Source organism: Rattus norvegicus, chromosome 2 (assembly GCF_021556685.1).
Source record: "Rattus norvegicus strain SHRSP/BbbUtx chromosome 2, alternate assembly SHRSP_T2T, whole genome shotgun sequence".
NCBI lineage: Eukaryota > Metazoa > Chordata > Mammalia > Rodentia > Muridae > Rattus > Rattus norvegicus.
The window spans coordinates 196,833,488-196,860,104 of NC_141535.1; the positions used below are offsets into that span (position 1 = coordinate 196,833,488).

At 47.5% G+C, this 26,617-nt stretch overlaps 2 protein-coding genes across 8 annotated transcripts in view; one reads left to right on the forward strand and one right to left on the reverse strand.

Annotated features, from left to right (window-relative positions):
- Positions 1-1,548: 1,548 nt before the first annotated feature.
- LOC147996484 (uncharacterized) overlaps positions 1,549-26,617 on the reverse strand; it is a 62,335-nt gene continuing 37,266 nt past the window's right edge. The window contains exons 2-4 of one of the 2 annotated variants that reach the window (XR_015676760.1): positions 4,891-5,077; positions 2,882-2,931; positions 1,549-1,858 (exon numbers count right to left, since the gene is read on the reverse strand). Coding sequence is in view for 1 of the 2 variants with exons in the window: in XM_087642354.1 (XP_087498480.1) it covers positions 1,586-1,647; positions 2,882-2,931; positions 4,891-5,039 (261 nt within the window). In the remaining variant the exon portion in view is untranslated. The remainder of the gene's footprint in view (positions 1,859-2,881; positions 2,932-4,890; positions 5,078-26,617) is intronic. The other variant, XM_087642354.1, reaches the window with a different exon arrangement.
- Positions 12,104-25,908, forward strand: Kcna2 (potassium voltage-gated channel subfamily A member 2). 6 transcript variants are annotated; one of them, XM_087616421.1, is made up of 3 exons: positions 12,104-12,283; positions 14,347-14,671; positions 15,094-25,908. In XM_087616421.1, the coding sequence occupies exon 3, from the start codon at positions 15,257-15,259 to the stop codon at positions 16,754-16,756; it is 1,500 nt and encodes a 499-aa protein (XP_087472547.1). In that variant the 5' UTR covers positions 12,104-12,283; positions 14,347-14,671; positions 15,094-15,256; the 3' UTR covers positions 16,757-25,908.

Here is a 26,617-nt window from a genome sequence, read left to right on the forward strand (position 1 = left end):
GATAGGTGCCCCTTGCCCAAGTTATACCCCAAGTTAATGCCTAATATCCTCCCCCTCCCCTCTTTCTTCATCTCTGAAGCGCACAGAGCTGGCAGCAGTGTTTGCTAGGTACAGTGACACCTTGGCTAGATTCAAGTCATCTTAGGAAGACTGAGAATGCTGCTCCAGGAAAGACCGGAGCAGAGAGGAGTGCTATTTAACTTCAGGAGAGCTTCAGTTTCTGGATTCTGTATTTTTAGAAGAGGGAAGAGGGAGAGTGTCATAAGAGATGTGACCTCAGGTGACTGGAGGTGCTGGGGTTTGGGGCTTGACAGATAGATGCGAAAACTCAGTTTAAATGCTCAAAATCTCACCTTCCCCTTTACAAAGAAAGGATGTTGTTTGAAGAATGTGTGTGCAGCGGGGAGAGGCAGTGCATCTGGTTCAGAAACTCAGGCCTGCAGTTAACAGTCACAGCTCTCTCTGGGTGCATGGCCGTTAGGACAGCTTCAGAGATGACCACAGGTTGCCACACCCTCATCTGCAGCACTATCGTGTGGCTTCCTCTGGTGGCTGGTGGTTGCACATCCAGGTGACTTGGTACGCTTGAGGTGATTTCCGTTCCTTGGAGGAAGGGGGTGCATGCTTTTGCAGATGAGCAGATTTCATACCCAAAGGTACACAGCACAGGCCAGGCTACTACTGCATGCAGTCGGCACGTGCTTCCTACGCGCTAGCCACAGGGCTGAGGGGTAATGTAGAAGCAAAATACAAGTGAAGAACCCTTAAAGGGGTGGAGTCTTTATTGGATGTTTTATATATATTTACATTTCAAATGTTATCCCCTTTCCCTCCCATACCTCCTCCCCCTTCTTCTATGAGGAGGCTCCCACTCCCACCTCAACACCCTGGCATTCCCCTACACTGGGGAAACAAGCCTTCACTGGACCCAGGACTTCTCCTACCATTGATGCCAGACAATGCCATCTTCTGCTACAAATGCAGCTGGAGCCATGGATCCCGACATGTGTACTCTTTGGTTGGTGGTTTAGTCCCTGGGACTCCTTCAATCCTTTCTCTAACTCCTTCATTGGGGTCCTCTTGCTCAGTCCAATGTTTAGCTGCAAGCATCCTCATCTGTATCAGTAAGGCTCTGGCATAGCCTCCCAGGAGACATCCATATCAGGTTCCTGTCAGCAAGCACTTTTTGGCATCAGCAATAGTGACTGGTTTTGATGGCTGCATATGGGATGGATCCTCAGGTGGGGCAGTCTCTGGATGGCCTTTCCTTCAGTCCCTGTTCCACTCTTTGTCCCTGTATTTCCTCCTGTGAGTATTTTGTTCCCCCTCTAAGAAGGACTGAAGCATCCGCACTTTAGTCGTCCTTGAGCTTCATGCAGTCTGTGGATTATGTCTTGGGTAATTCAAGCTTTTGGGTTAATATCCACTTATCAGTGAGTGCAAACCATGTGTGTTCTTCTGTGACTGGGTTACCTCATTCAGGATGGTATTTTCTAGTTCCATTCATTTGCCTAAGAGTTTCATGTAGTCATTTTTTTGATAGCTGAGTAGTACTCCATTGTGTAAATGTACCACGTTTTCTGTATCATTCCTCTGTTGAAGAACATCTGGGTTCTTTCCAGCTTCTGGTTATTATAAATAAGGCTGCTGTGAACATAGTGGAGTCTTAAAACTGAGCCAAAACCCTCAGGGCACTGGGGACAGCCAATGCTGTCATTTCTGTGCTTTCTGAGTTTGAGGACCAACAAGGAGGCAGCTGGCCCAGCAGAATGAGCACAGGGAGGGTGGTTGAAAATGAGGTCAGAAAGGTATTCAGGGACAGATGGCTTCTAGGCCACAGAGGACTTTGGCTCTGTTTCTGAGGGTGAGAACAACCATTGAATTTTGAACAAAGTCATAACAACACCTGACTTTTTTTTTTACATCTCTCTTGCTACTTCAAGGGGTGAAGGGAGGCATATAAAAGATTACAGTGTCTGATCATAGACTTGTTTCTTAGAAGGGGATTAGACATCCAGCTCAAGTGGATTAGTCAAAGGCTCCGACTGGGCCTGGGCCTGAGCAATTAAGGAGTGTTGCTATCTAGAGTGATGGGGGAGGTTGAAGGTGTAAACAGCAAATGAGGATTTTCCAAGCCTGGACTGTCTGTGAGTATTGATGCTAAGTCACCCAAAAAGGGTCCTCCACCCCCTTGGCCTACCCTGTGGGCTTGCTAATTGCTTGCTTGCTTGGTTTGGTTTTAGTTTATTTTAGATACTATCTTTCTGTGTAACCTCAGCTAACCTGGAACTCGATGTATAAATCAGGCTATCCCCAAACTTGTGGTGATCTTTCTGCCTCTTTCTCCTGAGGGCTGGGATTACAGGCATGGGTCATCAAGCCTGGTCCCTGTGTTTTCTTTTTTATTATTATTCTTTTATAAATCTCCTTCTTTTTCTCATCTGAAGCTATGGCCTTCCTTGCCTCCACCACACCCCCAAAAAGCAGCAGATCCAGATTAAGAAAACAGAGTCGGTGATTTTTTTTTCGGGCCACACCCAGCTAAAAAGCAAAGGCTTCTAGACTCCTCAGATTAGAAGAAAGTCTTTTTCCATGCTATAATGGCCAGCCTCCATGCAGCACTGGAAGGGTCCAGCTACAGCAGTATGTGGTCCCATGAGCCCTACTTGTAAGTTGTCAGGACCCTCCCACCCCTAGCAGGGCAAATATCCTTCCTGTGCTGACCCAGGTGACATCATACTACCCTCACCCGATGCTTATTGCTCCATCTTCTCTAAGGTGAGCAGCCCCTTTAAGAGGGACAGCACCCTATCTTTTCTTCCCATCAGCATCTTCCAGCTCCAGTGCCTTTCCATATACCAGACCTGTCCAAAGCACATACCTGAAACTCTCTTCTGGATAGTGGGTCTCATCTTCAGAGCACAGTCCCCTCTGCCACACAGGAAGAACAGGAAGAAGAGGGTGCTTTGGATGAAAATCCTACAAACCTTTTGTCAGATTTATTCAAAGTATTTTTTTAACTCTACAGATGCTAATAAGTTATTTATTCTTTCTGAGGTCAAAGTCTTGACTGCAATGCAGTACAAACATTGACCCTGATCAGGGGCACAGTGGTGTCCAACCTTCTGCACTCTTTGCTGGGAAGACAGGAAGGACCACCCTTTTCTGCCTCCCTACTCCCATGATGTGAGCATTCTGAAGAAGTCTACTGGCACCTTCACCCCTCCTCGGTCTGTCTACACCACCATCCGGTGTGTCTCATTCTCCCCTTGATTTCAATTGTCCATCCTTGATGACAGACCAGAGGCATCCACCCCAAGAGTCTCAGCTTCCCCCTGAGCGTCTAGACAGCTGCTCAGATGAGCAACAACGAGAGCTGTTACACTGACCTCAAACTCCTACCTGCCACCACTTCCTGCTGTGGGGACTCTGCCTTGCCAAGTGGCTTCTAGCTGGCACTCTCCACTTTTGTCATCTCTGCCCTCTTCCCTTCTAATCTTCCTTTACTTGAACAAGTGACTTGGGTCCACACCCTTGTCATCTCTCATCCGGAAGCAACATCCTTCTGACCAACTTCCAGATCCATTCATTATACTACATTTCCATTACAAATACAACATTTATCTTTCTAAAGTTATCGTCAGTTACAGTTGTCTTTCTAAAACATGGGTTAGATTCAGTCTGTCGTCTCCTACCCCCAAACCCTCAATGGTTTGCCTTTCCCCTAGGTACAATAGATCCAAACTTCTCACATGACCTTCTTCATATCAGTCCTCCTCTGGCATCCCCTCTTGGTACACCACAACCTTCATGATGTATTCTCCATTCTTGCAGCAAAATGCACAATTCCTGACAACAAAGAGGCTGTTTCTGTGCTCTGCCTGATGTCCCCTTACCTTGGAATCCACTCACCAATGTTAAGTGCTTACTCTGAAGAAATGAACTGAGCACTCAGAGTGCTTCAACCCTCCTCATGGAATTTGATTTCCAATCAAAGGAGAATAAGATAATTAAAAGTACACATACAACAAATTGATAGACAAAGGTATATCACATGATATATAGTATGATAAAGGGTGGAATAATGAGAGATGCTTGGTATAGATTGTTCTAGAGAACCTTCCTTCTGGTTGGAAATGAAGGAAGAAAAGAAGGGAGGGAGGGAGGAAGGAAAGAAGGAAGGAAGGAAGGAAGGAAGGAAGGAAGGAAGGAAGGAAGGAAGGAAGGTGCACATGTCCAAACCCTACCCAGACACAGTAAGAACATCTGTAATTCTCAGCTACTCAAGAGGCTTAAACCCAAGAAGGGAGGGCTATTACTTCAAGCCTACCCCTTTCAAGGCCATCTTAGACAACATAGTAAGTAGATCTCAATGTTTAAAGAAACAATCAAACTTGCCCAAAGCTCCCAAAAGCCTTCGTGAAGGCTTTCTTTCTCAAACGCACTTTTCTACTTGGCTGACAAGCTTAAGCCACCTCTCAGCCCTGGGTCAGAAGCAGAGTCTGGACACTTTGCTTCTTCATCCATCGCCTTAAAATAAACGAATTCAACTAACATGCATGTGCCAGGCTCTGTGTCCCCCACAGAGGTGGACCCAGTGCCCTGGGGAGTCATCCAGGTCAAGGCTCATCTCTTCTTTCAACCCCGTGTTCCCCCATCTATATGGTCATTGGCAAGTCCCCTTACCCCACTAAGTTTGTGTGCCAATGTGTCCAATGAGAATAAAAACAGTCCCGAGCTCCGTGAGGTCGCTGTCCTTCTCACACACGCCTGGAAAGAAGAGCTGTATTTTGACCCTTATCTTATGGCTCCACCGTCCTTCTGCTCCAGCCTTGGGTCCTACTTTTGTTAGAGAAAGAACCTGTGCTTATTTCTGGAAAGTTCACCAACCTTGAAGAAGGTGTGGCTGAGAGAGAAGTGATTCTTCCATCTCCATCCAGTGATAAGGCTCCACTCTCCCGTCTCCGTCCGACTGCACTGACCTGAGTGACTTGTTCCAATGCACCAGGGGACGTCCAGCTGTCAGTACATACTCCGTCCTAACATAGAAATCCAGGGAGATTTGCAAATCTCTGAGCTGGAGTTCAGAGAAGAGAGGAAACCTTTCAGAACATAAACAACCTTTACAATTTGACTCTGACTAGGTTCAGAGACTCCTGGGAACGCCAACACCATGTCCACAATTCAGGTTGGTTTGGGTTTTGTTGATTTGTTTTGTTTGTTTGTTTGTTTGTTTGTCTGTTTGTTTGTTTGTTTTTCTGGACGTTTTCCTCTTCTACCTATCTGCTTCTTTCTTAGGCATGGTTCTGCACCTCCTCGACATGACCACTGGGTGGTACTATAGGATGACCCTTGAATATCAGGCGACCAGTAGGCAGTCCAAGTCTCTTGGGTGGAAATGTGCAGAAATGGGAAACCATAGGCTCTCTGCCAGGTGCTTTCCCACCTCACCTCTCTTCCTACCTGATCGCTGTGCCTCCAGACCCTCTTCCTCTCTCACATCATCTTTCCCTCACTTTTGGCTTGCTTGTCTGCTCTCCAGCACAAGAAAATTGGCCAAGATGACTCAGTCACCTCCTTGATGCTCTAATTTTCCCACTCCCTGCTTCAAAGACTGGGTCAGAGAAGCTGAGTCTCTCTGGGCCCTGACTTGAGCTCCCTGAACAAGCTCTCTCTCCACTCCATACATGGTTTCCTCTCATTATCTGATACTTCTGTATTCAGTCTTCACCCAGCGATTGTCAAATTTGAAATAGCAACCAGGCTCCTGCTCTGACCTGAACTAGTCCATCAGATGTCTCTGTCTACCCAGTGAGGATGTGTGCCCATTGTCTCCCATGAGGCCTCAGGACTGTGGACTCCCAGAGAACATCATTATGATGCACCAAGCATCAGGCTGGCACCGTTTTGAATTCTTGCAGTACTTGTGTTTGAAGTGATCCAGTATCTCATGATCCCTCCTTGCATTTTAAACAGGCAATGAGAGCTGCTGGCCTGGAGCTCAGAGAGGCCTGAGCCAAGCCACACTCTGTCACTTACTAGAATCAAGTGACCTTGACCTCTCTGAAAATAAATCTCTCTCAGCATAAGGTACAGTGGAACCAAGGATTCTAAGAGAGATGAGAGAAGCATGGCCATTGCTTACTTGAGGCCCCCATTCCCTAACTAAATAAAGTCAATGCAATTGTCTTAGAACAAAAAGAAATCATACAGCCCATCCAACTTCCACATTTTACAAATATGTAAAATGGGGCCTAAAAAGGGAAAAATAACTTTGTCCATACTTCATGATTCTTGGTTACCTAGGGAGTAGGCAGGTCAGATTATCCCATGATTTTAAGTGGTTTCTCATGCACCTGCTCTGTTCTCCTTCTCTACCATCAGAGAGAAAAGAGAAAGACCAGCCAGGGTGGAACGTGGATACTAAAGGCCAATGTGTGTCGGGTGGCACTCACGGAAGTGTGCCCACCTCTGAGCCAATTAGACCGCATCTGAGTCAAGGTGTTTCCATCTAGGGACAATTGTGTGGGTGCACTTGGAAGCTAGAGTGATCTCTGAGAATGGCTAGGTTGGTGAAGGACAAGAGAAGATGATGGAACCAGAAAATGCTGCAGAGTCCATCAGTCTTCTGGAATACACCAGGTAACAATTTCAGGGTTAGACCAGACAGCAGGTTATAAAGAAAAGACACGGCCTTCTCTGCCTAGTAGACAACAGTATGGAATGTAAATGAGCCATCTCAAAACCTGATGTAATCGGTTCCTGCCCCAGGCATAGAGTCGGTGGATGGAGAATCAGAGAGAGGGCCTGAGAGACACAGCATGAAGTGAGTATTAGAAGCCACTGAGTGGCAGAGGGGGAGGTAGGGACTGACTGACGGACTGCTAAAACCAAAGCAGGAAGACTTACAGATGCTCCCATTGCCCATCACTGAAATGGACATTCACACACAGAGCAAGCAGCAGAGGTAGGAAGGAAGGAACTCCAAACCTGTCTCATTTCGGACCTTAGCCTTATGCATCTAGATTAAGCCACGGGAACCTTCAAATCAGTTTAGTGTCATGCCTTATAGACTTCCACAGTGAGGGTCATGGAGGACAGAGGGCCTTATTTGCCTTTTAGGAAATGCTGGTTGATCATAGCAATAAGGAGTCAAAGAGGAGATAAAGAGGTGTCATGGTCTGATCTGCACAGGAGAAAGGTAACTACAGCCACTTTAAAGAGAGGGGAGCAGAGGGACCCTAGTATGAAGGGGAGGTGTAAACATGCCCACTGGTGACTGAATCAGACCATGCGGGAAGAAGTGGGGGAGAGCATGCACAGATACCAAGGCCATATGACCGGCTGGATGTGGAGGATGTCTACATGGAAGAGAAAGTGTGGGTCTTATCATGATTCCCGGATGTAGATTAGACAGCTGGGGAAATGGCAGTGTCTCTCAGTACAGGGAACATGACAGAGAAGTAGGCCTGGGAAGTGAAGTTCGGGCAAGTCCGAGGCAGAAGGCAGAGATCTCACAGAGCTTGTCATGAGTGTGGTTACAAAATGGCTTGGCTGCTTGGAGCTTAGGCTCACAGAGCAGTCAAGTGACCTGTGATCCACACTCTATCCTGCTCTAACTGGCCTTCCCATCAGCAGAACCTTCCAGGTGTGAGCAGTTGGAAAACCATCCTGGCCACACTGAGAACTACTGAGGAGCCACTGGATGGCTTGAACTGTCTAAGGGACACACAGTGCCAACCTCAGAAAGAGCCTTGAGTCAGAAAAAAAAAAATGGATGGTGCTCGAATTTATCTGGGGCATTGTGCTTACAGGCAGTTTGCGGAAGTGGTCTGAGAACCCTCAAATTATCTGCCCATAACCACTCAGTGTAGCCTTCCAACTCCCATTCCCATCGAGGACAGTAAAACTGTCTATGTCTATGTTACACTTGTGTTTCCATGGGACAGACTCCATTCCGAGTGCTTTATCCCCCAGCCTCACCCTGACAGCATGACTGAGGAAACCGAGTCACAGCTAAAGCACAACAGACTGGAATAAGGCCCTAGACCTGCTGGCCCCTGTGCTGTTGTGCTTCGATCACTGCTGTTTGACTCACAAGAGCATGAGGGAGGCCAGCCCAGAGCAGCCCAGCCTTAGGCATGGGCACAGCTCACACTCTGCAGCCAGTCTCGGGTTGGATCAACATTTGAAGTTAAGAGGAATAGGGGACACGGAAGACAAATTGGGCCAGGAGCCAAGGCCACTCAGGAGCCCCTTAGAAGCAGCTAGAGTTGATCTAGAGGATCCCCACTCCCTACCAAAACCTACCCTGACTTCTCAGGTAAGCAACAGACTTCTGAAGTCAGTAGGGGCAGCACTGTACTCCCAAAGATATTCTCCAGGGTCTGATGCACGCCTGCTGAGCACCATAGCAGCAGCCATAACGATGTTCACAGTAGACTCATCCCACTTCTGAGTCCGTTCACCAACAGACTTTACCAATTTCATTCATAAGCTCCTTGATCCTTTGGAAGTTTACTATGCACTGACTGAATGTTAGCTTCAGTTCTGCCCTCTCTTCTCTCTCTACAGCCTGTTAACAAGGAGGTGGGGCTTAAGAGAACACAGTACTTATTTCACAAATGAACTCCTAAACAGAAAGGTCATGTGAGTATCCCATGGACTACGAAGCTCTTTGCACCAAGACTGGAAACAGATATTGTCTGCTCCTCTGCTTTCACCAAGCTGAGCAGTGCACAGCCCTGTGCTGTGCAAATATGAGAGGCAGTCACTGATCTGTTCCATGAACAGAGGACTGGAGTCTGGAAGTTCATGCCATAGTTTCTAGTCCCTGAGTCTACATGTGGCCGGTAAACCCTTAGCATCAATCCCTTTCTAAAGCAATCTTCCTGTCCAGTCTGAGTCCCTCCTCAGAGTAAGAGGATGTGCACTCAGAGGCTTTGAGTTCTGATAGCCTGAATCTGCATTCTAAGCCAAGAACCCTGATGTCCACTTGGCAAGCTGACATGGCAACTTACGGACTCATACAATCTAGAGATTGGTCCCCACCACACCATCTACCAGCTAACTTAGCCTAGACAGTGTATGATCCTCTCTGAGCCTCAGTATCTTTCTTGGTGAAAAGTCAGTCCACATCTTTCCCTAAGCCTAACTATAGGCATTAAACAAATCAAATACCCACAGTGCACTTCTACCCTGTCTGCCAGAGCTGGCCAACACACAGTAAGTACAGAGCACAAAAAGAGGTGTTGGTCATACCAGGAAGATCATATCAACAAAAAAAAATTATGGGGTCTTTCTGGGCCCCTAAACAGTGGTGAGAGGAACTGAGAACTTCTCCCTCTGGAGGGGATGCACAGAGGATTACAAATCTATTTTCTTTTGGGGGATTTTTAGGACTTTATTGTTGTGTGCTTTCTGTACAATAAATTAAATTGTTTAAAATGTAAATTTTGATAATTTTTGACATAAGTATGCACCTGCAAAGCCATCAATACACTCAAGATAATAAGCATAACCCTCTCCCTAGCCCCAAAGAAATCCCTTGGCAGTCCATCTCCCATACTCCTCCCAGGACTTCTATCCATACAACTGTTGACCGGCCTCCTGTCTTTGGAGATAACAGTGCTTTGAATCTTCTAGAATAGCAGATAAATGGAGCTGCACAATAACTCTGACACTACGTGTGAGTGCTTATTCAAGAGTTACCTACATAAACCCTTCTTTTAATGATTATAATTGCTCCCACTCCCAGCAGTGGTCAACACAACTTTTCCCTAAAGTCAAGGCCTGGCTCCCATGCAGGAAACCACACAAACACAAATGGGGAAAGGAAAAGTCTGAGTGGGTTTGTGGTGTCTCATCAAAGAAAAGGAACAAGGGACACCCTGGTTTTTCTTTTGAAACCAAAACTAAGAACTGGAGATCCAGAAAAGGAACTTGATAATCAAAGCCTTTCTGGTTTAACTTACCAGTGTAACTAGTTAGCTATCCACTCCCTTAGCTTACCTGGTCCCACAACTTAGCCTTTTCCACAGCGAGAAAGAGCTTTGCTTTCTTGTTTGACAGATCAGGAGATTCAACCTCAAGGATCTGGGATTTCAGATTCTCACAGCTAATAAGTGTCTACGCTGGGAACTGGACCCACATTCTCTTTTCTACTATTTTGTTCCCAGCCCTGATACTGTCAAATGTATCCAGAGAGCAACCTTTCAGGGCAAGAGCTGTTGTCGTAGCCTTTTCTTCTTCTTTGCCTTCATTAGTTTTTTTTTCCATTATCATTCACACTTAGGTCAGAGGGAAGAGGGAAAGTAGATGCCACATGAGAAGACAATAGCAGGGGCCAAAGGAAAATCCCAAAGAGAAGTGCAATTCAGAGACAACTTGTCACAACACACACAGGCATACACACGCACACACACACACACACACACACACACACACACATACACACACAGAGAGACACACAGAGGCACACACACTCATACAGGCACACATACACACTCACACAGGCACACTTACAAGAACTCGCACACACAGTCATATGCATGCACACAGACACACGCACACATGGATACACACACTGACAAGCACAACAACAAACACACACAAAGGCACACACACGTGGGCTCACACATGCACAGGGCACACATATGCATGTGAACGCACACACTCACAAAGGCACATATACTCACACAGACACACTCAAACACACGAGAACATAGATACATACACACAGGCATGCACACACACACACACACACACACACACACACACACACTTACTCATACAGGCACACACACTGGGGAATTAATTCCCAGGAACCCTGAAATGACAAGAGTCTGATTCAAGACCTAGAACCACCTCTTCTTGTCCTTGTGCAGGTCACTTCCCTCTCTCTGCCTCTGTGGCCTATCCAATGACTTGTACTGACAGGCAAGTCACAAGACTATAAGGACTGAAGGTTGTGCTGGGTCACAGGTGTTCAGCACAGCACCTGACACATGGTAAGCACAAGCCACCAATTAAGATGATTATTAATTCCCCTGCAAGGTTATTTTGCTATCCATACCTTTTGTTCTGTAAACAAGGCAATGAAAATATATACACACTTTTTAGTGGACATAGGCATGACAAATAGGAGAAACAGAGACCCTCGGGGGAATCATCCAGAAGGAGTACTTAGCTGAGCACTTTTGCTGAATAGCCAAGACAGTGAGAAGCAGGAAGAATAAGAAACACAGGCTTAGGTACAAGGAGAAACATAAACTGAAAGCTAGGACGTCTGAGGAGAGCAGACAGAGCATTAGAAACCATTGATAATTAGGTGATTGTTAGGTGTAAACTCTTCCTGCACAGTTTACCACTGACAGGGTGCTTCTTCTGCAGCAAATTTACTTATCCATTAACTGACAGAGATTGAAGTTTGAATTTGACAAGCAAAACACCCAGACCAGACTCTGGATCCTGCACTAACAACCCAATTTAATAGACAATCTTCCAGGAGCCAGAAGCCAAACTAGTATGGTCTTACCAGTCATCAACTTCCCTCTAAGCTCACCAAAGCCTTCTCAGGATATTCCTTATAGCTCTAGGTAGGGTCCCAATCTGCCACCCACCTTACAGACTGCCACTGGGGAATGGCCGTATTGCTCGGTACCTTCCCTTGCAGGGAAGCAGACTTTCAGAGCTTCTGATACTTGCATAGAGAGAATCGTCTTAGCAGAAAGGGCCCAGGAAGAGTCTTTCACACACCAGAGCCTCTCTGATCGGAGCTCCGAGGCCCATCTCAATGAGTCCCCCTGTGGAGTATCTACATAGGTTGTTCCAACAGGACCTGCAGCACTGTCCTAGTGAATACTTGGAGCTTTTGCAAGTTTTGCAAGCCAATCTGGACCCCTAAACACTCCTATCCCCAACCAAGCCAAGAACTTCCTATACAAATTGTTTCAGAGGCAAAGGGCATGACCTGACCTGCTCTACCCTGCGCCCCCAGGGTTCAGATCATGGGCCAGCTAGTATTGTCAAGATCTGTGAGAGGGCTTTTGTGAGGAGCCTGCTCTCCCAAGGGCAACTGTGTGTCCCTCAGCCTTCTCTGTCCAGAGCCCTAGGGAAAGGAAGTCAGAGAGGATAGAAGCCAGTCCTGCAGTTCTGTCGTTCCTGCAGCTCCTCCAGCCCCCACCCCCGTGGGGCGGGGGGGCAAAGACAACAGTGAATTTCTGCTACACTGCAGTCTGGCCTTCACCTGCTGTATTGCCCTGGGAAGCCCAATCTGTACTGGGTAAGAGAGAGGTGGGGCTCCGGGTACTGAAAGGGACGCAGAAACAGAAGACTGGAGTGGGGGGAACTGGGGTCTGCAGATTCTGTCTGGCAGCATCGTAATAATAGCAACATATCTCCCTCGGGGCTGGATCCCGCTCGGGCCTGGGATGGTATTGATCAGTTCATCCTGCCTACTTCATTATGTTGGCAAGAACCTCTCAAGCGCTCCTCAACTTCTACCCTCTCCCCTGCCTCCCGACCCAGGCAGCATCCAGCTGAGCTCTGCACGGAGTTTTGGTTGGTAACCTAGGGTTCTATCAAAGAATGGGGTCTTTTCTTTGCGGTGGTGGTCGGGGACACGGGGATCTAACCCAATGGACAGCTCAGTGGTGGCAGTGGCGAGCGACACACCTCGCTAGCTCTGGCCCCAGCCGGCCCCTTTAATTCGAGTTCGCTGCGGGGCCAGGTGCGGCGCTGCGTGGCGCGGTGCGGCGCGGTGCGGCTGCGGGCGGCGGCCGGGCGCTCCGTACGCGCCGCCCGCGGGACTGCAGAGTCGGCTCCCGGCTGGCCGCCCGCACCCCGCCGCCACAACCGCCACCGCCCCGCTGTCCGCTGTCCGGGTTCTGCCTGCCCTGTCTATCACCCAGGAACATGGAGGCTCGGGTACCCATCTGCAAGGGTAAATCAGTGTCCGGCATTCTGCTGCGCATGCTGCCATCCCTGACCGGCTGCAGCGCCCATAAGGGCTGCAAGGCATCCCCGTGGTCTGGGTGGGCGAGCTGGTACCGACCCCTGATGTCGGCCTAGAGGGTTGTGGACCTGCACTGGCTGCGTGGGACTTAAGGGGGAGACTTGTTCCTGCAGAAGAGTGCATGGAATGGGCTCGGGGACCCTGTGGTCTGTGCGTGACATAGGGCGGAGGGCGCAGATTGGAGCTGGCGGGGTGATGGGAAGTGCAGCTGACTGCATAGGCACGTCTGGTAAATAGTGGGTGGGTAGGACCCGAGTCACTTGGGTCCTCCTGGTTGCGTTTGCCTCTTGGCAACGGAGTAAAATGGGCTTCTCTGCAGTCTCTTGTTTTTTCCACTTGGCTGGGGTGGTGGGCTGCGGTGAAGAGGAAGCTAGATCTGGGGCAGCTGCCTGGCGACGACTGCTCTGCACCCTCAGAGTTCAGGCTCCCCTGTTTTCAGGTGGAGACGGAGCCTCGGTGGTCCCTCGGCTGGACCTCGCAGGCACCAACTAGGCTGCCCTCGGGCCCGCAGCGGGAGCCCACCGCACTGCGCGCAGGAAGGGGTTAAGGTGGCACACTCTAGCGGTCCGGCGGCTGCGGGCTCCGGTCAGCGGAGCAGATTCCGGCGGGAGCGCGCCCGGCGGAATCCCGGCTGGAGCCCGGGGCGATGGGATAGGGCCCAGACCCCTCCTGGGCTCTGGGGCCGGCAGGATTGGGTCGGCGGGGGACTAGCCCGGAAGCCAGCTTTCTCTAGGCTCCCCCTCTCTGTGAAGCCAATCGCCTCGCAGTCAGGCAGCTAGAGCGTTCGTTCTGTGCTTCCCTGCTGAGATGTGAGGGATTTTCTCTCGGGAAGAAATCAGTGGTCGAGTGCCTGCCCAGCTCAAATGCCATCCAGCCCAGAGCAAGGTCTGAGGCCCAGGGATCCCGGAGGGAGAGTAAGTTCGGCGACCCCCTATTGGGTATTCTACAGAGGCTGCCTGTGGGGCCTCTCTAGCTAGGAAGGAGTGTGTGTTGGAGTGGAAGGATGGCTTCTTTACCAGGACGTGGCTAAGGTCAGAGAGGAAAACCCTCCCCCTTGGGAGGTATGTGTTCTGACACGGAGAAAGCTGGGTCGCTCCTGTTGGCGGCTGAGGATAGGGAGAAAGTGCTTCAAGCTGATGGGAAAGGAAAGCTTACACTTACCCAGGAGAGGCTAGGAAGAGGCTACAGGGCGGTGGTTCTCATTCACAAGAACCATGGAAAGTAGGCGTGGGGGCTTGCCACTTGCTGTGAGGGGATCTGCCAGAGCCTTTCTAAGTCTTGGTCTCCGCTGCGTGGAAGCCCTGGTTCCACCTTGCTGCTGTGTTTTCCAGGCAACGTCACACCTCCTGAGGACAGCCAGGAGGACTCTGGCTTTTGCTGAGCTGTGCATCTTACCTCCTTCCTTCCAAAGGCTTCAGACCCAAGCTCCACTCTCCTCAAGTCGTGCGCTGTGCCCCTGGCTAAGCATCTCACTGTCCCTCAAGCCCCATCCAGTCCTAGAGCACACCTCGAGGACCTGCCCTCCTGCTCAGAATGACTCACCATTATTTCCAGCTCAAGTGAGAAGATGTGACGGGGACTGAGCTGCCTATTTGTGTATCTGTGGCATCAGATCTGCTCTTCAAGGAAGAGAACCTCAGGCTCCTGCCTGGCCAGGTAAATCAATCAATCACTAACAGCCATATAGAGGCATCGGGGGTGGTATCAGTGACCAAGACCCAGGCCCCAAACACCCTACCATGAATACCTTTGGTGCAGGTATTGTCAAAACATTAGCACGGTGCCTGGCAGAGGGCTCCCTTCTCTATTCCTCCTATAGAGCTATGTCCCAGGATGTGTGTGGTACTCAGAATCCTATCTCCTCAGCCTGCCTCCAGTGCAGGCCATTCTATAGCTTCCTTGAAAGATTGTTCCCTGAACCCTACTGACCCCTAGACAAGTGACAAGGTAAAAGTTTTAGTGGCAAAAGTGATGATACAGCCATGTTTCTGAACTCTTGGGAACATCAAGTACATACACCTCATGTCAGGTTGCCAGTGACTGGTGATCTCATGTCCTTACCTGCCTCTGTCTTTCAGCCAAAGGAGGCTGTGACTCCAACTCACAGAAGGCTCTGGGTCTTTCCTACAGGAGCGCAGACTAATGCTTCTGTGTTTCCTGGGGCCCAGTTACCAGCACCCTGAGTTCCCTGCTGCAGGCAGCTGGAAGGCATAAAATAAAGCACACTCCTCAGCCCCAATTATGACAGTGGCTACCGGAGACCCAGTGGATGAGGCTGCTGCCCTCCCTGGGCACCCTCAAGACACCTATGACCCAGAGGCAGACCACGAGTGCTGTGAGAGAGTGGTGATTAACATCTCAGGCCTGCGGTTCGAGACTCAGCTAAAGACCTTAGCCCAGTTCCCAGAGACCCTCTTAGGAGACCCCAAGAAACGGATGAGGTACTTTGATCCCCTCCGAAATGAGTACTTTTTTGATCGCAACCGCCCTAGCTTTGATGCCATTTTGTACTACTACCAGTCTGGGGGCAGGTTGAGGCGACCTGTGAATGTGCCCTTAGATATCTTCTCTGAAGAAATCCGGTTTTATGAGCTAGGAGAAGAGGCAATGGAGATGTTTCGGGAGGATGAAGGCTACATCAAGGAAGAAGAACGTCCCCTGCCTGAAAATGAGTTTCAGAGACAGGTGTGGCTTCTCTTTGAATACCCTGAGAGCTCAGGGCCGGCCAGGATCATAGCCATTGTATCTGTGATGGTCATTCTGATCTCGATCGTCAGCTTCTGTCTGGAAACCTTGCCCATCTTCCGGGATGAGAACGAGGACATGCATGGTGGTGGGGTGACCTTCCACACCTATTCCAACAGCACCATTGGGTACCAGCAGTCCACCTCCTTCACCGACCCTTTCTTCATCGTAGAGACTCTCTGCATCATCTGGTTCTCCTTTGAGTTTCTGGTTAGATTCTTTGCCTGTCCCAGCAAAGCTGGCTTCTTCACCAACATCATGAACATCATTGACATTGTGGCTATCATCCCTTACTTTATCACCCTGGGGACAGAGTTAGCTGAGAAGCCAGAGGACGCCCAGCAAGGCCAGCAGGCCATGTCACTGGCCATTCTCCGTGTCATCCGGTTGGTAAGAGTCTTTAGGATTTTCAAGTTGTCCAGACACTCCAAAGGTCTGCAGATTCTAGGTCAGACCCTCAAAGCCAGCATGAGGGAATTGGGCCTCCTGATATTCTTCCTCTTCATTGGGGTCATCCTCTTCTCTAGTGCTGTCTATTTTGCAGAAGCTGATGAGCGAGATTCCCAGTTCCCCAGCATCCCGGATGCCTTCTGGTGGGCAGTCGTCTCCATGACAACTGTAGGCTATGGAGACATGGTTCCAACTACCATTGGGGGAAAGATAGTGGGTTCTCTGTGTGCAATTGCAGGTGTGTTAACCATTGCCTTACCAGTCCCTGTCATAGTGTCTAATTTCAACTACTTCTACCACCGGGAGACAGAGGGAGAGGAGCAGGCCCAGTACTTGCAAGTGACAAGTTGTCCAAAGATCCCGTCCTCCCCTGACCTAAAGAAAAGTAGAAGTGCCTCTACCATAAGTAAGTCTGATTACATGGAGATACAGGAGGGAGTAAACAACAGTAATGAGGACTTTAGAGAGGAGAACTTAAAAACAGCCAACTGTACCTTGGCTAACACAAACTATGTGAATATTACCAAAATGTTAACTGATGTCTGATTGAAACCTATTAATGTACTCACAGCTCAACAGGACTAATGCAGATATTGCATAATAGCCTGCATTGTAGTCAGTGTTCTACAGTGTGCATCTGGTTCTGCATGGAAAGCAATAGTCGTGCAAGTGACTTTTGATCTTTTGATTTTTGATTTAGAACACAGAATATTTATCATGGCTTTCATGAAATCTTTATCACCGACTTACAGGTTTCCAAAGATGAGAGTCACCCATGGAGCCAGCATCTCAGAAAGGCACAATGCAGCCCCCTCATAGCCCCCACACCATATCAACACCACCTATCTTCCCGCTTAAACACCTGGGAGGTGCATTCTCCCCCACCCCACACCTACTACCCCATTTCAGCCCATCTGCCCCTTCACAGAGGAACACACCATCATGGCTTAGTTCTAACGTCCGGTGACGACTCCAAAGGTCATCCCCACTTTCGCATTGAGAGGAACACACAGTCCTGTGTGTTGGGACTACTTTCTGTGTCACAGGCTGGGCTTTGTGAACTGCAGTTACCAACTAGATGCTCCTGAGGCTTATGTTTCATAACGGAAAATGCTGCATTCTGCTTTTTCTCTGCAGTGTCGGTGTGAGGGAAGCCCGGGGGTGGGGGAGGGACAGTTTATATGTCCAAATCTGAGTTGTCAAGTTTCACATTTGTTCCCTTAGGCCTATGGGGAGAAGCTACCTAATTTAGGGACTTCTCAGCCTCAGTTACCATTTCGCAAGCTTCGGGGTCACAGAACATGTTCGATTTCCTCTTTTACTCTGGAGTTTGCAGACGTCTGCTTTCCTGATGGTGTGGCCCAGCTCCACTGACACTGCAGTGGAGTAAACCAGTCATGCAATAGAGCTGCATGGGTGTTCACTGCATGAATCTCAATATTTAAAACACAGGAGATAACCTATTTTCCTAGTAGCCAATACAGTATTCCTACTTAGAGTATTAATAGCCTCGGGATGGAATTGAACTAGGGTTTTTTCACATCAGAAGGCAAAAAGCCCTCCATCGGGGTAAAACAAACGGACCGTTTGGAATGGGGAACCAAAACCTCTAGCTGGCCCTCTCAGCTCCCCTCTGTTCTTTCAGTGGGAGCACCGACCCTGCCACACCAGGAGAATAGACAGAGAAGTCACAGTGTAAACACTCACATGACTGAACTTTGGGAATTAATCTAGTCATGGGCATGACTACACAGCTTACCAGGGAACTGGTCCTGAGGACAGGCAGGTCTGTGGGTTCAATGTATATAAATATATATCTGCTATCTGTCTCTCTCATGTGTTCCTCTAGCAAGCTATAGAAAAATTGCATTTGAACATTGTATATGCTTATGCAATATTTTGACACAGGGCAATTAATGCATGTGTTTGACAATGTGCACTAGAATATATATACATACACAAGTGCGTGTATATGTACAGTATACACACACATATATTCATTCTCTGGAGTTCAGTCAGAAGCAAATCTATTGCTTGGTGGGTTGGTTGTGTAAGAAACCCAATGGGTATGGTAAACCCACTGGGCCTGGGTTTGCTGTCATTGCCTCAGACACACTCCAGTGTTCATGGATTCCTAGACATTAGAATTGTCTTTCTGCCCTCCATGTGCTGCAGCTTCAGTTTCACATGGCTGAAGCTTGTCTTACTGAGTGCACAAGGGTCCTATAGCCCTCACAGCTCCAGTTATCCTGGGCCAGGCCCACCCAGGCTTCCTTCCTAAAATCCACCTCATAAATCATCTCCATTATTATCCTCTGCCCCATTTGATCCTCTATCGTTTGGTTCTACATCCATCATTTTCATGAACCTGTCCATAGGACGGATCCTCTGCTTTGAAACCAAGGAGTAAAACTCCCTGGGACCAGATTCTGCTGCTCTAGATTTAAAGGAAGCCTCCTATTGGTGGAAATTTCCTAATTCCAGAACCAAGGGATGGACTCCCTAAATGACCTAAAACATCATTTTGATTACTAAACTCAGACTCTCTCTCCCTAGCATACTGGTAGTAAGAGCTACCCTTTAAAAAAAAAGGATACGTAAAGAATTAATCCTCACCCCAAAACCAAGTAAAGAATGGAGAGCACTGTGCATCCTAGAGAATGTGTTGGCCCTAAGAAGAGAGTGGGGAAAGCCTTTGCTTTCCAGCATGGGGAGCCATGCTGGGTTTCTTTGCCTTTTGACACAGTGGCTTAAATTCCCCAAATACAAAGAACTGTGGTCAGGCTGTACAGTATTGATTCCAGTCTAGGTCTTGCTGTTCACTAGATGGTACCTACAGTTGTCTTGGGGGAGGGGGCACCAGCTCAGGGTGCTAGCACAGGGTGCTCATTAGTTCCTGGTCACCCATATCCCCAGGTGACTGCAGGGCATCCCATGCCAGGCACAAAGCCTCTGTGCTTCTCTTCTTCTCCTTTGTGGGAGGTGGTGCTGAATTTCATGACGTGGAGTGGAAGGGACAAACTTAGGAGAATAGAAGGTTAAAGCAAACCGTGCATAAGGTCTAGGCCCAGGGAAGTTAGCTATTCACAAAACCTTTGGCCTGGGAACCATAATATGTCCACACCTATGCATGCACATGCATCATAACATAAATGATAGGTTATTGTCACATACAAATATAAAATATGCGGCATACATGCAAAGTGCACACAGGCCAAAATAATATAAGAGGCATACACATAAAAGATAGACAAAACACATATATGCTGTCTAAACATGCGTTGTGCATACCAACATGGAATATCTGCAAGAGATGTATTTGCCCATGTGCAAATACACAGCATACAGCTCAGATGCGAAATACACAAATCCAACTGGGTACAATGCATATACATTCAAATTATGCAAGTGATAATTTGTTATTGTTTCTGCACACAAGTTCAGCATATATACACAGTGCACTGAAGTACACTAGGTACATGAAAACACAGTACCCATGCCCATGAATACACGGAGAATGTAGACACTGAATCATTAACCATGCCTCTGCTTCCACCCCTAAAAATTGATGGATGAAGGCAAGGGATCAGATTTAATTGCTTTTCCTTGCCCATATCAATATCCCTCAGTATTCTCCAAGGAGCCTCTTCTTTGACATCCAACCTCATTCCTGAGACATAACTCCTGAGGTTTCAAGTTGGAAAGATATGCCACCCCATCAAACACTGGAATCTCAGAGCTTTCTACCCTTTTGCCTTCCTCCAAGTAGCCCTCAGAGTGCAGGGTGTGGGAACTACAAGAGCTGGCAACCTCATATGGGCTTCCTTGCTACCCCTTTTCTTTCTGAGGAAATCTACACTGAGGACCCAAACTCCTCTCCAAGTGTCTGGAATGTCCAGATTTATCCCTATTGTTTTGAAGTACTGATGGCCCAAGAAACTATAGGATTCTGGACTCTGAACCAGGTTGAAATGCCCCAACTTTCTTTGAGCCAAAAGATCTTACCCACTTTCCAAAGTACTCCTTTGTCTGGAGCCAGGTCAGAAAATTGATTCTCTCTATAGACTTAGCTCTTCAAACAAGCCACCTTTTGTTGCTCCTGGCATTTCACTCACTCTTAAGCACGGGTCCAATGAAGTCAACTCTCAATTTATTCAATCCAAACTTCTTTTCCCCTTACTTCCCAACCTGCGCTCCCAGGGAACTCTGGCTTCCCATTCAATTGTTGTGCCTTGACAAAATTGCAAACCAACTTAGTTGAAGTAAAATGTGATGAGGTACATTAATCTATGGCTGGAGGAGCAGTTAATTTTTAGAGGGTCTGGTCTTTGTCTTCTATTCTAACACTAAATTTAAACACTTGGTAAGATTACCTACCATCACAGAGCCCAGGGGCTTCTTCTTCCTGCTAATAGGACCAACTGGGGCCTGCGCATTTTGGCAAAGGATTTACCCAAAATGGAAGTTAAAAGTTGCATCCAGCCTTGGATCAAGTTTCATGGGCTTAACTCTTATAGCCCTGAGTACCAGTATCGTAACCCTCTCTTCAGGCCTCTATAGAGAAGGCAACAAGAGCAGGGAATGGACATGTGGTCCAAAACTTGTATACTTAACACACTGAGACTTGTGTTTCCAAAGAAAGATATCAATTTCCACCCTAGCTTCCTGAGATACCTCTGTGGCCTCAGAAATTTTTAAAAGTTGTTTCTGCGAGATTGGAAAGGAAAGAGTCCAGGAAAACTAGAAAAGTTGTCAGGGAGAGAAAGCAAAAGAGCTGTTGAATTTCTGAGTAAATTTATCAGGAGCCAAGTTTTCATTGATTAATTAAATTTAATTCAGGAACCCAAATTTAATTTAGTTATGGCTCTATGCCTTTCTAGAACTTCAGTGGTGTATTAGAGTCAAGTCTTAGTGAGAAAAGTCAGCGCTTCCAAAGATCCTCAGTCAGGGAATTCATTGCTAGCCATAGTCATGGAAAGGAGTTAGAAATGCATCTTCCCCAGAGAAAAACTATAGGAAGTACAAACAGCATGTAAAGGCCATGAGCACAGTCCTCTGACTTGTTAACCTAGGATAGAGGACGACCCCAGAGCTCTTCCTCATCCAGTCTGCATGTGGAGAATGGGATGGCTAAAGCCTGAGAAGGTGCTGATGTGTAAGGTACTCCTGGTTACATAATAGAGGTTCCTTTTGACAAAGTGTTCATTATCCAGGTTCAAACTCATGACCTTAACTCATTAACATCATTAGCCACCCAGCATGAGGTGTACGCTGGGAGCTGTCTTGGTAGTTATAGTGACCACCATCATATACCCTCTGACTTGGCCCTTGCTGAGACCAACACACACACACACACACACACACACACACACACACACACACACACACACAGAGAGAGAGAGAGAGCAGAAAGCAGGGAAGGAGAGGTAAGGGGTCCCTTACACACTCCTCAAGCAACCTCGTCTACTTTTTCCTTCTTCCTGCTCCCTTCTCCCTAAAACTCAGCTCCATCTCTCACAGTTTGTGTCTAACATTTTTAAAGAGGAAATGTGCAATAAAAGCAATAGTGACTGTTTTCTTTAGCAATAGCTCTTTCAAAATCTTGCTCTCAGGACTGAAAAGTGATAGATGATTCCTACATCATCAGATAATGCCCTTGACCTCTGGACATCTGTTCACAGTTTCTGTAGTTCTTCTTCCCACATGGTCATATGAATGATTCCTGTCTTCTGAGGTCTGACCTCCTTCCGGAATGAACACATACATAGAGGCGCAGTATGCACTCAAGGAAGGCCCGCGAGAAGGCTTTCTTTTGTCATTCTGTCTCTTTTCGTCATGCACCTCTGAGTGTGTGTCTCTGTGGCCCTCTCCCACTGCCCCGTCTCTCTACCAGTTCTTTAGCAGTACCCTAGAAACTTTTAGGCACTGAAACCTCACATCGTGACCTCATGTCAGCCTGTCTTGTTGACTTTGTGTCTGTCTGTCAGGTGTAATGGAAGTCTATAAGAGAGTGCTTACCAATAGATAAGAATAAAGCATCCTGAGCCATTACAGAAGATCTTTTCCATGCACTAAAAACCATTACTTGATTCTTTTGCAGCCCTCTCCAGGGAAAGGAATACGAGGGAATGTAGCCCTGAGGTGTACAGCTGGGATCAGTTACTTGGGCAGAGTTGGGAATTGACCTCTGACTCTCCTTCACAATAGGCTGACTTGATCAACCATAGAGACTCCATCAGAGCTTCCGAGCAGAGTGAGTCTTACGGCTTTGGGTAGGGGTGGACGGGAACAGAGGTGTGGGTGGCCAAGGAATATCAACAGTGAAATAATCCCCACCTCTCACTACAGGATGCCCCTGTGCAAATATTTTCTGTATTACCCAGGGTTTCGGAAAGGACTCCTTTCTTGAAACATCTGGGAAGTAAGTTATTGACCTTCAGACTGGAATTCAGGGCAGGCTGGCCCACCCCAGGAGCCTATTCCATTCCTTCTCAGGCTACTTTGCTCCATACACCCTTGCATAGCCTAACATTGGGAAGTCTCAAGGAGGAGAGTCCCGGATGCTTTGCAATCCCGGTTGTTTGAGGAGAGATGGGAAAATGTGTGGTTCCACCCTTGTGATTGGAAAGTAGTATTCCCTCTCGCCTGAGTTAAGTAAAGCATTGGGAGATGACACAAGACCTTGCATGGCTCAGAGTCAACCTTCTAAACCTCAGAGCTTGGTGCATGGAAACAGGTGAAGCAGACCAAAAAGACAGGCTCGATGATGCAGGCTGTAAAGTTAATCTGGAAGTGGGCACATCATGGCTTATCAGATGCTGCTGCTCCTGTCACTTGCCACTTCCTACTAAATGTATAGAAAGACAGTATAATTCTTGTCAATCGAGGTTTTAGTTCATTGGTCCTGAGTTATTAGAGGTTTTCCATATATACATATCCCTGTGTATATATGTATAGTATATGTATATATGTATGCCATTATTTAAAAAAAAATCACACAAATAGGCATTGACCCATCTCCTCGGTTTCACTAATGTGGAATACGTTCTAAGGAATAAGCTGTATTTACTTGAATTTTAACATGACCTTCTTTGCATTATTCTTTTCACCTCCCTAGTTCTGCTCGCTCTTCTGCTTAAGAACTTGTCTAGAAGGCATTTATTCAAACAAAAGAACAGGCTCAGGGTCGCCACTTTCCCTTCCCTGCCAGGTGGCTGCCTGCCTCAAGGATCAAAGGGAATTGAGATCCCAGGGCCAGGTGCTTTCTTAGCCTTTATTTTGTCTGCCTCTGGTTGGCGGTTGGCCGGTTGGCCGTAACCTAATCTCTAAAGACTAGAAGAGTTATGCCCAACTCTGTAGCTAGGGAAGTGGAACACTAGGAGACTTGGCTCAGTGCTGGTCTATTTAGCTTTCTCTCAGTCAGTGTTAGAGTCCTAGGGTTGACTTTCATGAGTTTCTGAAATATCCTCTGTGAAGAACGGGGCTTTGGGGCCATTGGTAGAACTAAATCACATATAGCTGAGTCTGATCAGAGAGAGAGAGAGAGAGAGAGAGAGAGAGAGAGAGAGAGAGAGAGAGAACAGAGGGCCAGGCCTAGAGCAACTAAAACCCACTTGTGTCTTTGGGGATGAGCTGTAGACTGCTGGGTGGGATCCTAAACATGCCCTACTTTCTATCTTGCCTAGCAGTGTTAAACTCATGGGGAAACACTTTTCTAGGCCTCATCTCCTGCATTAGACTGTGTGCACTCTACTTAGAAGTGGGTGGGAGGGATTCCTCACTAGTATCTGAAGCAGTTAAGGTGATACAGGGGTGGCTGTCATTTCCCCCTCATTCCCACAAGCTAGACAATCTGGTCAAGTGAGCCATCACCCAGTAGTAGAAGCCTTTTAACCTTGACTTAGCATGACCAGCCGCTAAGTGCTGCAGTTGAAGCAGCCTGTCTACATGGCCACTTCTCGTCCTGCATGAGCCTCAGCATGGAAACTAATCTAGCTTCCCGTGCTCCTCTTCACTCCTAAAATAGTTAGATATGTTCCAGATGAGTGTGCCGCTGAGAAGCCCTTGCATCATTCTCCTGACGGATGCATAGGGCAGGTGTGATTACATAATAATGTAGACAGCTGCTGCTACGGCTACATAATTAAGGCGAGTAGAGAAGTGGCTGGGTGATGGGGCCTTAGGTAGCTACCCAGAGGACTATATGCTGTGTCTCTAGGTCCTTGGAAGAGGCCTCCAAGCCCTGCTTCTCCTTGAAAATGACTCCCTAGACACGGCTGCCTTGTTTGTCTGACTGCATAAACACTCAGGGCGACAGAGAAAGGAGGAGCTTAGGGAAGATAGTATTCAGGGGCATGCTTTGCTAGCAGACAACTACCATATTAGTTGTTAATGTGACTGACTTCTGGACTTACGAAGTGTAAGACAGAGACTCTGACCTACCAGGTGAGGGTAAAAGGAGCACACGAGTTCAAGGCTAAGAACTGGAATAGCAAAGCAAGGGGAGAGGCCTGGATGGCTTTGGCAAGGGTGAGCCTCAGCTCCTGAGCGTTTGAACATGCTCCGTGCTTGCCCCAGTTCTGCCTTCACGTGGGAGCCAGCGACCCAATTTCCTTTTGTTGTCGTGCTTGGATGGTTTCTTCATTTGAAGGGCTCCAGGAAGCTGGAAAGTCCCATGATTGAGCTCTAGCCTGCTGAGCAAACAATGCCCCAGCCAAATTGGCCTCTTCCTGGGTTTCTGCATCCATGTGCCCCTCTCGCCACTGAGGGTAATCTTGGAACAGCCAGGATGAATGGTGCCAGCAAGCAAGGAGGATTCTCTCGTTTCCATTACAGACAGAGCTGTAAAGCTCATAAGTGAAGGCTGTTGTGTGCTTATGTGCTTATTATATAGGCTGGAGAACATATCTATATATAATATATCATATATATTATATAAGTGTGTGTATAAATATATGTGTATGTATGTATATTTATATGCACAATGCCGAAATAGCCGCTCACTTAGGCTCATGCAGCACAGACTAATTAGGGTTCCACTGGCTTCTTTGCTGTTCATGCATGACTCTGCAGCTGCCTTCCCATGTCCTGACTCTAAAAAAAAAAAAAAAATCACTGAAAACTCAGAGAGGAGAGGAAGATAAATAAGCCTTTTTGAGATCAATAGGAAAAAAGGAACTCCAAGGCTGATAGCAAAGCTTCCTAAGGATGATGCTGAAAGGGAACTTGGGTCTCCATGGTGATAAGAGACAGGGAACCAATGAGAGCTGAAGGCGGAGCAGGACTTGTGTGGAGGACTCATGGGAGTTGGGAGTCATTTAACTATTTGTTTGCTTCATGAGAATTTAGATACCAGCTGTAACTGCATTGCACAGGGTGTACAGATGTTTTCATTCTTGCTGACATATTCTGGAAGCTTTCGGCCCCACCAACACTGCCCCACCCAGGACTTCTGCAGCTGAGAGTTCCTGTGTCAGTAGGGTCTGATATATGTACATAGATTATACATATATGTGTACATATGTGCCTCAATGAACATTGCCTGTTCACCTTATCATGGGTGTACATAGACTTCATAGAGCCCCACAGTCTTTTGTAAATATTGACACAAGTAAATAAGTATATAAATATATATTACTGAGGATTTATTTTAACATTATTCTGTGTGAAATGACAAAAATAAAATTTTTGACAGACAATCGTGCTTTCGACCCTCTTCTTTGTTGGATTATTGTCTTTACGAAATAAAAATGTGCCTGTCTTCCTATCCACTCTCTGAAGCCATGAAAGGTCATCAGACTAGAACTGCCCATTTGCAGTCCACCAGGGACTATCTTGGCTCTATGCCCATCTGCCAATGCCTGTGAGCCCTGTGTAGACACCGTGGGACATGGGGAGAGCCGAAATGGGCTTGGGATTGCCTCCATTACATCAGCGTCTTTGGTATGGCTAGAGAATATATGGGAAAGGAGGAATCTAGCACAAAATCCGAAGCCAGCCTAGGGGTACTTTAACTCCTACGTCATCCACCTTTGCTAGCCCTACTGCCTGCATACCCAAAGTCACTCCTCACTGCTGCACATGCTGTGGAGCCTGGACCAGCCAGACTCTCAGCTCTCAAATGATACTGCCTACCTTGACCTTTCAAGAAATAGCCATGGCAATATCTCTCAGATGATAGAGGTAACACTCACACGACTCTGAGATCAGTCCCTAACACTGCACAGACCAAGCATGGGGGTACACGCCTATAATCTCAGCACTCTGAAGGTGGAGGCAGGAGGATCAGAAATGCAAGGCCATCTTTAGCTACATGAGTCTGAGCATAGCCTAGAACACGTGACACCCTGTCCCCAAAATAAAATTAAATTAAAAGAAACAGGAGGAGCCTGGTTCCCTAGCTATATA